This window comes from Stegodyphus dumicola, chromosome 2 (assembly GCF_044657685.1).
Source record: "Stegodyphus dumicola isolate Sdum_Otavi_A_Nest chromosome 2, ASM4465768v1".
Taxonomy (NCBI): domain Eukaryota; kingdom Metazoa; phylum Arthropoda; class Arachnida; order Araneae; family Eresidae; genus Stegodyphus; species Stegodyphus dumicola.
This window is the reverse complement of record NC_140769.1, coordinates 170,561,613-170,574,517: the sequence shown is the minus strand read 5'-3', so window position 1 is coordinate 170,574,517 and position 12,905 is coordinate 170,561,613. Positions and strand designations below refer to the sequence as shown.

General features: G+C 32.8%; 2 protein-coding genes across 4 annotated transcripts in view; both read right to left on the bottom strand.

Annotated features, from left to right (window-relative positions):
- Window positions 1–1,176, bottom strand: part of LOC118200668 (uncharacterized) — a 34,805-nt gene extending 33,629 nt beyond the window's left edge. The window contains exon 1 of the mRNA XM_085811447.1: window positions 1,052–1,176. The gene's annotated coding sequence lies outside the window, so the exon portion shown is untranslated. The remainder of the gene's footprint in view (window positions 1–1,051) is intronic.
- Window positions 1,177–8,023: 6,847 nt separating this feature from the next.
- The window catches only part of LOC118180456 (uncharacterized), a 33,228-nt gene continuing 28,346 nt past the window's right edge, over window positions 8,024–12,905 (bottom strand). For all 3 annotated transcript variants that reach the window (XM_085811444.1, XM_085811445.1, XM_085811443.1), the window contains exon 3: window positions 8,024–11,260. In XM_085811444.1, coding sequence (XP_085667570.1) covers window positions 11,046–11,260 — 215 coding nt within the window. In that variant the 3' untranslated portion in view covers window positions 8,024–11,045. The remainder of the gene's footprint in view (window positions 11,261–12,905) is intronic.

Below are 12,905 nucleotides of genomic sequence, written 5' to 3'. Positions count from 1 at the left end.
TTAGTTCTTTGCTGGATGTTAATTTGCCTTCTAGCATGCTTTTCGTACCTTATTGGAGACTAATGTCATCCATATAGTTGATACTCCGAGGTAGTTTGTTTTTTTTATATTTCCGAGCATATGAAAAGTAGGGAAAAAAAGGCAAAACTGATTCAGTGGATGAAACAACTATTATGATCATATATTTGTAGGCTACTAGTAGGCTATGAAAATACTTTGTAGGCTATGAAAAGAGAATTCCCTTCTCGAGATTTATAAGCAAAATCTATGAATGTAGGAGAATATTTAAGAAAGAAGAGAATTTAATACAATAATTAAGAAGTTAAAAAGGAAGCTAATATATATCGGAAGTCTATTATAAGATGAGAAATTAAGATTACTAGTATCAAGAACTTTTATCTCTAAATCACTTTAGATTTTTACTTTAAATTTGACTTTTTACTCTGACGATTTTTGACTCTGACGATTTTTACTTTAAATCTGACTGTTTTGTTCGTGTTGTTTGTTTGGTTAATTTCTGAGACTATTCGTACTGAAAAGAAATCCTTGTTAAAATTAAAAGCAGTAATAATACTAGACCTTGTGCTTTATTTGACAATTTTTTGGTACGTACAGGTATGGAACAAGAAGCTTTTTTAAACTTTTGTCTCGTATTTGTTTAGATGCTGGTCAGCAAAAAGGAACAAATTCCTACTAAAATTTCTCCTAGTTAGACTGCTTAGATAAGTAGAAACCTTGTAGCATAAAAATGATTTGACATCGGGGAGGAAAGAAGCCGGATTAATCATTTGACGAATCAACATAAGGAGAAACCTAGGCCTTTTGCATAAAAAAAAATTATATGAAATGGTTAGAATTTTTAATGCCAAATATGACCTTTCAGATAAGTTCTCTTTGTACATTTCACATTATTATCATATTACTTTGGTAAAGATTATGTATCTAAATTAATTAGTACCGGGCATACCATAAATTTGCTTTCAAGTTACGTGACTACCTGATATAAAATTTACAAAATTTTATTTTATTTCCAAAAAAATCAGGAACTTACCTATCGTATTAACACTGCTGCACTGAGAACATTACTCGTACATCCAGAGCAGAAGTTCGACGTCACTTTAAGCTTGTGGCATTCAGTGGGACAAATAGAAAAGTCGAGATTTCAGATATTTGCTGTTGGGTATAATACACATTCGGAATTGTATTTACACAGCAAACAGATGCTTCGAACAAAGGTATTAACTGACAAATAACTGTAAAAATTATTATTTATTTGTTTATTTCATTTTAGTTTTCCTTCAGAAATATATTAAACGAATTTATTAGTGGATTAGCAACTGAATTTATATATATTCAGAAATTGCTCATTAGAGCTATAGAATGAGCAATTTCAGAATTTCATTCATAACCTAAATCAAATTAAAAATTAAAAATTATTTATTTTTCTTCTGTGTTTAATTCTTTGAGCTAGTGCTTCAGGCCCAGTGTTCTTTAGATATATATTTGAAAGGATAGCTGTATGTTTCATGCAACTTTTAGAAATGGCTTTTACCTGAGATTAAATTCTATTATTAAAAGTATTTCAAAAAATAAAAATAAATGAACAAATAAACTCTTTATTTTAAATTTATTAAGCTTTATAACTTTAAATCTTACCTTACTATCTAAATCAGGAATTGCTTCAAATCGTAACTTCATTAAACGCAAACAAATGAACTTCAAAGATTCAATCAACTTTATTGATTCACTTAAGATTTATTCACTTAAGACTATTAAATCAAAAATTACTTTCAATGATAGATATTCTTGGTGAAATGTATTTTATACAAATCATACAAGGCATATTTTGATATACTGCTTTCAGTTCAAAATATTTAAATAGCAGTAATTCAGTTGCTAATTGCAGCATACTGCTATTGAAAGTATCAGCAAAATTTTGAACTGGGTTTTATTTTCCAGATTATGGAAAAAAGTGTTCATGAGTCTAGAAAAACAAAAATCTTAATAAAATGATGATATCTTAATATAATGATAAATTTAGAAAAAGCTATCACGAGAGCAGAAATAATAGTCCGGAAGATAAATACGATAATATCGAGGTACCTAAACCCATTTCAAATTTATGTCATCACAAAAACCCACACTTGCTGAAACAACATAAAGGAAATTTGTCGGAAATGTGGATTTTACGACTTCACCTAGATGTCTTGATTTCCAGCGAAGGCTCCTTTTGCAAAAGTGAACTACCTGACATCATCAGTTCTCTTACTTTAATTACCGATTGCGGTGGCCTCATCGTTAAATTCTGATCTTCTGCCATATAGAAGCAAGTTTCAGTCTGTCAATCCAGAAAACTAGATTTTCGTCATTATTTTGTGTCTTGAAAAATCTAATGTTTCTTTCCAATACTTGGAACTGGTCATTGTACAAAAGGCGTAGATATGCAAGAATTGCATCAAACCTGAATGTCTCTCCAATTTTGCAGAGGCATAGAAAACCTTCTTTCCATATAAGTTGGTATAGGTGCTAGAGTTCAAATATATATAATATTGATATCTCAAGGAAGAGATTGAAAGTTATTTGGACAAGAGAATAGTTTGATCACAGACCAGTTCACAAGGACTTGCTTTTATGATTTAGCTCTAGCTTGGAAATCGCTCTCACCCCGAGTAGTAGAGTAGAGATAGTATATTAAAAATAGTAAGTCACATTTTATTACATTCTACTGTTCCTATGCCCAAATGAATTAAGGAATTTCAAATACAGAAATTAGTTTCCAAACTCAGTTTCAAAATATTTCATGTGTACATTTATAGTAAGATTCCTGCTAGTGACGTCTAGTGATGGTTACAGCCGAAAACATCGCAGACTAAAACGTCGCGGAGAAAACAACGCAAGGCGAAAACGTCGTGCTACAAAACATCGTGAAGAAAACATCGCAGTTCTAAAACATCGTGGTTCAAAACATCGTCGTCGAAAATAAAGCGGTTCAAAAACTTCGCGGTTTAAAAACACCGTCGTCGAAAATATCGCGGTAAAAAATTAAGTATCTACAAATTATCGCATGACGATAACATCGTAGACACGCTTTTTTCAGGCTTTGATAACTGTAAATGGATATTTCCGTAATGATTTGTGTGGGCAAGATGGAAAGAAGGATAATTTTTACTTTCATATTTTTTATTAATCAATAAATTTTTGCTGAGAAACTAAAAAGAGAACTTAAGCATAGAAAGTTAATGCAACTTATAGCACTTAATAGAATTTTAAACCGACATAGTTAACTAACAAAGGCCATTAATAAATCATATTTTATAAAGTTTTTACTGGTAATTTTTCATGAAAAGTATAATCTATAAGTTCCATTTAATTTTCTATGCTTAAGTTTCCTTACTTTTTCATCAAAAATTTATTAGTTAATAAAAAAATGTGAAAGTAAAAATTACCCTTCTTTACATGTTGCGCTCACAAATCATTATGGGAATATCCATTTACAATTATTAAAACCTGAAAAAATCATGTCTGCGATGATTTGTAGACACTTTATTTTTTACCGCGATATTTTCGACGACGATGTTTTTAAACTGCAAAGTTTTTGAACCGCTTTATTTTGTACCGCGATAGTTTAGAACTGCGATATTTTCTCTTTGCGATGTTTTCTCTCACGATGTTTTGTAGCACGACGTTTCCGCCTTTCGTTGTTTTCTCCGCGACGTTTTCGTCCGCGATGTTTTTGCCGCGATGTTATCGGCGGACACCCTAGTGATAAGGAACTTCTCACTTTGTTTTGGCTTTTCTTTTGAAACAAGTAAAAGTCATTCTGCTAAATAATGAGAATCAGTATTACGGAATGAATGACAAAGAACGTTTAAAGCATATGCGTGACAGAATCCGTTTTTTCTATAAGAACGATTCTAGATGATATGAAGGAGAGCATTCCTGAAGGTGATGAGATCTTGGAAGTTGCTGTGGATGCCTCCAGTTACGGAGCTGGCGCTGTTCTGACTCAAAAGGACAGCCTGCATACTATAGTAAAACTCTCAATTCTGCACAGAGAAATTATACGGTTACAGAAAGGGAAACTATAGCAGTTTTGTTAGCAATTTAAAAATTTAGAGTGTGTTTTATGAAAGCTGAAATTACTATAATTCGGATCGCGTGGCTATGGTTCGTTTGTACTCCGGAAAGAATTTATCACCAAGACTTATTAGATGGGCCTTAAACTTCAAGAATGCAACTTATTCTTTAAATACATGCTAACAAACGAAAACATAGTGGCTAATGCATTATCAAGAATAAAATTATGTGAGGAGGGGAATTCACTAAAATATGCTGTGGTTATTACAAAAAATCTTTGATTCTCGTGAAACTGCCATTGTTGTGTTACAAACGTATCCTAAATTTAAAAATCATTATGCTTACCTAAAAGACCCTAACCATTTTGAGTATCAGGACATTACAGATATTAGGAACAGAGTTGCGAAATATGAAGAAATTGATAACCTCTTATTTTATGCAAAAGCTACTAATGAAAACAACGAGTTAAGACCAGTTATCCCAGCTAGTTTAAGGTTCAGCACTTTGTAGGAACTGCACGATTCGCCAGATTCAGGCTACCTTGACATAAGGAAAACGGTCCAGCTAGTCCGCCAGACTGTTTATTTTCCACAGCTACAACTTCTTAGCCAGTATGCCAAGTCATGCAATATTTGCCAGTTAGTTAACGATGTTAATTATACCCTGGTCGGGTACCTAAATAGAATAAAAACTACTTTCCCAATTGAATTAATAGGAATTGACTTATTAGGTTAATATCCACGTATTGAAGTCAATAAAAATAGATATTTACTCGTTATCATGCATCATTTTCTAGGTGGGTAAAAATAGTTCGCTTCAAAAGAACGTCCACATTTTTTTTTTTTTTTTTTTTTTTTTGTTTTGTTTTCTAAATAAATATATCCTAAAATATGGAGCTCCATTGAAAGTAATTTCGGACAACGGAAACCAGTTTGCTACTAAAATATCCGAGAAACTATACGCAGAACTTGGCGTACAGCATTTAAAAATGCAGTATCCAATGGTATCTTATCGGCTGCAGTCAAATACAGCAAAACTGGAAAACTGGTAAATAACGATATAGTAAAAAAAGCGTTTAAATAATAATATAGTTAAGATTATGCGTAGCTGTGAAAAAAAACTATCATAAGCGATGGATAACTACGTCCATTAATCAGCATTTGCTTTGAGCCCGGCTAAACATGACACTACTGGGAAAATGCCAGTAGAATAATTTTTTGGAAAAAAATTATTAAAGTGGGTACCGCTTTATAAGGTCTCTCCTTTAAAATCAACCGCTTATTAAAATCAAAACCCCAAAGAACGAATTGTTTAACTTTCCTGAAAAAACGTATCTTTATATTTATTTTAGTAATATCTTTCTACAAATTGTAATCAAAATGTAAAACAAACTTCAGTCAAACTCAATTTAATGACCACTGATTAACAGCTAAATCATGGCGTTTAAATGACCCACGTATGTTGTTGTTGTCGTCTTGTCCATTGCCAGATCCTACTCCGAAGAGAGGTTGGACATCTATTTCCAACCACCAATTTTGAGGAAGAGCACCCCGCAGGCATCCGGGGGTCTTCCATCCCTCTCCCCTTCCACCGATCCACACGAGAGGACTTTCGGCTCGCCTCATATTTAGAGTGTCGCCATACCGCACCGACACTACGGTGCCTTCCGTATCGTAGTAGGCTTCCCTAATCACTATACCGTCTGGGCGACAACCCACGTATTTCCTCTTCGAATAAATGCATCATATAATGACGTAATAGTTTTAAAGATGAAACTTTATTCATTATAATCAAGTTGCATGAGTTCACTTCGATTTGATACCGAATTCAATAATTGATACTACTAGATAAAAACTTTAATTTTCAGACTCATAAACTATTACCTGTAGCCTAAATTATTATGATCACAATAATTTGGTAACAACTTAATTTGCCAGTAAATTCAATTTTACTTTGGTCATTTAAGAAGATGTTCATTTAAAATTAATTTAGAATGAATATATTAAATGCAGACGGTTTTCTCTCAGAAAGATTAAGATGAAAGCAACGCCCAAGGCCTTAAAAAGAAAGATGCTGAAAATTCATTTTTCTTAAAAGCATAAAAATTATGCCTTAAAGAAAGCAAAATTTTCAAAAAATGAAAGTAACTGTTATTTTTATTTCTAATAGGTGTTAATGAAATTCATTCTATTAGTTATTTTTTCTGAATTATAGATTCTTTTCTCTGGTTTGAATTCAACAATTAAGAGTATATGTCTGTTGTTTGCGGTCTAGTGTGTCTAAGCTTCTAACATGTAGGATGTTGGTTAGATCGTAGTATTGTTACACATATGCATATGACACTTACTCATACAGTCAGCATATTTTACCGCAGAGAATAAAATTTAATTACAGAGTAAATGAATAATGTATGGAAATTCCTGATAAAATTAAGTGAAAAATTCGAATAAAGTGATACGAATAAAAACTATGTGAATTGTATTTAACACTTCTGCAAATATCATTTTCTTTCCAGATGACTGGGAGGAAATCAGCTGCTGTTGTTAAATGAAGATTTTTATGCCGGTGTTCCAGATTTTTAAAAACTAGTTCATAAGTTACTTAGTAGGTTCTATTGCTTGCAAGAAGTTGGTTCGTGATTAGTTAAAATTTAAGATCTTAACAAGGTCGTCGAAGACATTTATTGCATTTACTTAAATTCTGGCAGAAAAAACTGTAGGACTTATTTATTTTTATGCCAGTTATTTTATGTTTCGAATCGTCATGGTCACTTCTCCGTTTTCCTACCAGAATACAAATTAACTTGCGTGTATTTAAGTGAGGGTGTAAGATTGTTTTAGACAGAGTATGCTTTACCTGCCGAAAGCTTCGTTACTAGTCTGTTATTCTAAGTTAAAAGCTCCTGTCTTTGGTATTGTTTTCTTATTGCACTTTCGCGTCGGTGTAAGCTTAAGAGCCAACTTTTTCGTTTAAATTAATCTGCCAAGCCTTTGGCTAATTGATGTTTAGATTCATTTTTTAATTTAAATTCTACTTTGTGTTCTTGCCATAAATGCTGGCTGATTTGTAAACCCTTCTGTTCAAGTACTTAGTTTTCAAAAAAAGGAACACTGACATTTTTCTTACATTTTTGTTTCATCTTAGACGTAGCGATAAATCCTTTACAGTCTTATTGATGATTTGCCACAACGCACATTTAGTAAAAGCATATTGTTTGTAGTGTTCCTCGCCCGTTGTCTATGATAGAACGTCGAGGAACCTAGTGAGTAACTAATCGCTGAGTTTAAAACAACTAAGTCGTAGACTCGGGAAGGGTTAAAATAACCTTCTTTCACTCAAATAAGAATAACAGGTGGCCCCTTCTGGGGCTTACAGGAAAGCCTCTACTCGGGCTTTAACGAGACTTAGCCGAAACTAGACACAATTGTATAACGTAGTTGGCCTTAATTTAAACTAGCCGGCGAATATCAATAGGCACACAGAATACGGCCGACCGTAACAGCTTCAAGAATAACTTAACCAGAAGGCAAACACGCGCCACTAAGAATTCCTAACACTCTCTATCGAAATTAGTTGAACCTTTCTTAAATAATTTTTCTAACTCATTTGCATTCATCGCGATTCTAAAAACTTATTCTGGTAGGGAGTTATAAATGAAAACAAGAAATAAAAGGAAAGGATTTCAGAATTAAGATAACTGTTATAAAATTAAAATATACCTCACATGTTTACAATATATTAAAAATATTAACATTTATTAAGAAACGGGTGCATTTAGCGCCGATTTTATCTGTGTCTTCATCAAAAATAATTATTTACTATAAAAACATTGTTTCTCCAAGCAAATATCTCATAGTGTTGTGATATTAGAATACAGAAAAACAGGCACTGAGTTTAAAACAAATATTATAAAGTGTAAAATAATTAAAATGAGAAATTTGCCGAAAGGATTATAAATATTTTTTATTTATTCTAAAAGTAACCCTTAGATTTTAATAATTGCAAAATATTTTTAGTAAGATTGAAAATTAATATTAATGAGTAAAACTCTACAATCTCCTAATTAAAGGCCAGTTTACATCTGTCAGAGTCGCTCGTAGCGAGGCGCTCGTCCGTGCGTTTCGAACCGAGTGAACGGACTTTTACTCTGATAGATTGTTTACACCAATCAGAGTGGACTGACAACTGGCCTCCGTTTGTTTACGAAATGGATACCGATGTGGCAGCTGCAGGAAAGAATATGCATTGAACATACATAGATGTTCTTTGGCTGCAGTGCTTGAAGTCTGGGAAGCAGTTTCAAACGAATTAATTTCTGCTCTTGCGAGGGGAAAAAAAAAAAAAAAGAAGAAGAAACGGAAATGGGTACGTGACTCGGTAGCTTGCCGCGATAAATTAGGAGTATCAAATGAACTATTAAATGAATTATGGATGAGAATGTCCAAAGTTACAAAAACGTTATTGCATATCAGATACAAGAATTTCAAAGAAATTCAGTTTGAGAGAAGTTATTTAGTCAACTGTGGTTATTGAAATTTAAATTAACGAAATTTTTCTACTATATACAACTCTTTATTTACACCTAATTAATCATTTACAAAATAATGTAAAAGTAATAATGTGTTTTATTATTTGTTAATAGAGAGAATATATTTATTCATCTAGAATCCACAGAATCAATAGCTCTGTGCATGTAATTAATTATACAGAGTTCTGACTGGAACTGTGTTATTTCTAGAGAAGAATGCAAAATTAACACATGGAATATTTATTCAAAGCAACCATTAACACGGCAGAAGAAAAATGTATAATATCTACCTAATTATTCAGAAAATCTTAAATAAATAAGAAGTAGCAAAAAACTTGAGAGCATTACATATATTACCACAGGTAAAAGAATATGTATATTATGACATAGTTCCAACAGGAAGATATTTATCTCAAATTCTTACTTTTGGATCCTACTGAAATTGTGTTTCTGGACAACACACAAAGTGATATCAATAAAATTAATAATGGTTAAATATAGTGATTATATTTTACTTTTAAAATGCTAAAACGGATAGTTTAAGAAGATTAGAATTCATCTAGCATAATTTGTATAAACCTTAATACACTCACACATCCAAGCTGAATTGTAACGAATTATAGCCCAGAATGCTTTTATACAAAGCAAGAAATTTAAATATCCACAATAAAACAGATCTATTTATTTTTTTCATAATTCCATTTTTATTTTTATAGTTTATAATATCATATATTTATTGCATCATCATGTAGGATGCTTGTAGAAAAACGAATATAAGCTCACATAATTATAGAAGTATGCAACATCTTAATGAAGCAGTGAAGTGCTCCCTAAAACACTTCATAAGATGCATATGCATTAAAAAGTGCCATGGTTTGGCTATCGCTTTACATCTCGGCATTATAGAACTCACTATCACGACGTCCCTGCGAACGCTGCTCGGACTAAATGCCCGGATAGATTTTTCAACAGGTTCAAAGTAGAAACGGAAGCGCTGACTCATCTCCCCTACGTTTCTACTCCGTCGAGTCAAAGTAATCGTAACGAGCGACTCGCTCCGAGCCGCTCTGACAAGTGTAAACTGACCTTAAGAAAGCTAGAAGCAATAAACAATTTGTATTGAAATTTCATGAACTTTTTTAAATTAGTGACATTCTTAATAACGTCAGCAGTGTTAAATAATAACAAAGCATTCATAACGCTTTAAATATCTCTGTTAAACTATTACTCCAGTGAGAAATTTGCGACGATATAAAGACAGCAGTATTGAGAAGAAATCAGACAATCCATAAGCTTATAACCGTGCGTCACAAAATGATTTCACACTGTTCTTAATAAAAAATTTCGTTTATTGCACAAAAGTTAACGATTTTATATCAATTTAAGAAACTTGGATTTCTGTAAATATTTTATTGCGTAAGTATTTATGTAAATTTCTAAATTTCAGGGCATTAATAAATCCCTTCACATATCATTTCATGAGATCTCAAAAATAACAGTCATAACTTTTACAGTCATAGGAACAACATAAAAGCATGCTCAATATAAAAATATGTATATAAAATATTAACAATAAGTTCATCACATTAGAGATCACTACAGATTTCATATTAGAGAATATATTATAATTGCATTAAGATTTCCGAGAGGGTTACATTTTAGTGCAATATCCATCACTGGATTCCTAGAGTTAAATAATGTTAAAAAATTAATGGTATAGACTAAAAATATTAAAAATTATTATTATGAGACAAAATATATTAAAATTTTGTCGCATAATAGAAGTTCTTTAATTCATTTCTTTATTTCTGAGACATCTAAATTTGAGCAACATGTTCTGCTAAGCTTTGTTTAACAGAAAATATATATTCACATGTATCTACATAGATAAATAATTTTTTATGCTTTTTTGTTGAAGATCTTGTTAAATCTTTTCATTTTATCGGAATTATTTCTGCTTCTCTCAATTTCGGCTTATTGAAATTTTACTGCTCATACATACATATACCTATAAAACAAAATAAAGTAACGTATCCTAAAAATTCAATAAACAGAAAAATGTAACCCATAGAAAGTTGACACATTAATCTTACAATTGACATTGGTTTGATTTTTGCTACTGCAGCCCTTTCATGCTTCATACTTCAATAAACTTCAATCCTGTCATTATGAAATACAGCAACATTAAAGATTGACTAGTGATACTAAGCTGATTTAATAATGGCTGCATTACTTCGATGAAAATTTCACAAATGTCATTCACAATGAAAACTTCACAAATATGAAATATTACTCAAACCCACGGATATAAAAAAGGGGGATAATTCGACATGATTGTGAAAAATCTAACGAGCCTTTGACGCTAAAAGTTCCGCGTACTCTTGGTGGCAAGTACCTCGTACTTTTTGGCAATTTTTGAGCGCAAATGTAAAATCATTTCTTAAACAATGCAGCAACAGGCACAAACAAAGCATACAAGTCCAGTCACTATACACAACACTGCAACAATGATTAAAAATGATACACCAAGATCTTCTATTGCACGACCTACGTCAGCGAATTTGGATTTATGATCAGGATCAGCCACGGTATCCCAGCCACCTGCAGGAGGTTCATTGGGTATATAGAACATTGTTATTCCATCATCTCCATGAACTGAAAAAAAAAGAAAAAAAGAAAAAGAAACATGTAAGCATACAAATTAGCCAAAGCAAGATGATAACATGTTTATAAAGGATGCCAAAAATTGCGTTTTTTACCAGCCGCCACATAAAGTGGGGAAACGGTGCGACGTCATTTCTTTGCTAGCCAGTCAACTTTAAAAGAAATTCGCCTAGCTTTCTAGAACTGCTTTTTTTAATGTTATTATTGATTAAAATTATCTTAAATAATTTGTAAATATTTTAAATAGTAAATAAATAAAATAAAAAAAGACAAATATGATTTAGATTGGTAATTAATAGATAATTATTGTAATATATTGTTACTTTTTCTCTTCACGTTAAAGGTTCGTAGATTTGGGGAAAATAACGACGACACTTGGTGAAGTATCAAAACACACTTTGTTGGCCATTATTATTCAAGACAGCTTCAAAAAACCCTTTTACAGTCACCGAAGAACTACTGTAAACACGCGGAAACAATCAAGGACACAGCCTTCAAACTATCAATCTATAACGGTGAAGACAGCTTCACGGCAAGGCACCAGACTACAGCTCCCGATTCTGATCGGTCGTTCTCAGAACTCTACGTACTCTCCAGACTCTCTACGCTACAACTCGCGATGCGCTCGACGATACACTAGAGTACAGCTCCCAACTCGGTTCGGTCGTTCTCGGAGCTCAGCACACTCTAAGACGAAACTCGACGATGCACTAACTCGCGATAGACTAAAAGACTCTCTCGATGCACTCGATGACCAGTTCGGCACTGGACTACGAGACACTCGCTCACTGACTCTTAGCTGACTCAACTAGGCACTGAGCACTGACTGACCAACAGCTCGCTAGACAAGACACTGACTGACTCTCCGCGTACCAGCAGAGTTCATATAGCTTTGGCTTGTGTTCGAAAACATTCTGGGCTAAACGAGTAAGAATTCGTTCCAGAAGGTTCTCGACCCGTCTATGGCATATCGCCAATTTCTGTCGCCAAATGGGCGGTTTCTCTCCAAATGTGGCAACCCTGTCTTCCCTTGGCATTTCTGGCAACCTTAAACCTGCTTTGCGAGGAAGCTATCTTACCGCGCCTGGACATTCTGTAACAATATTTAAAACAAATCAAAATACTTTTAAGCTCATGTTCGTACTTTTTAGTATGAATAGAGGCAACTGAGCAAATATATTATTATCCAAATACAGGCAACTGATAAAATTACTCACAGCCCTTGTCAAAAATTTCCACCTACTTACATGGGGACAGGTTCTCACGTTGTTGGCCGCGAGAGGGCGAAGCTTTTTCAATTTAAATTATTTATGTAAATAAATGTTTTTTCTTCCACCTTGTGGATTTTTTGAATAAGATGTAATGACAACCACAGAAAATATATGTATGTTCTGGTCTAAGCAAACGAATTGTAAATAGTTGTAAATGAAATTTCCCGTGTGATAAAATGGCGAAAGAATTCCAAGTGTGCTGTGGATATCGTGCAGAAAAGGTAAGTAAGACGTTTTCTTACTACTTACTTCTGTTCTTGGATGAAGGCAAAATTAAATAAACAAAACAAAATACAAACTTGGATGAAAAACCAAAAATATATTATTATCCAGATAAAAGCAACTAATAAAATCACTCGCAGCCC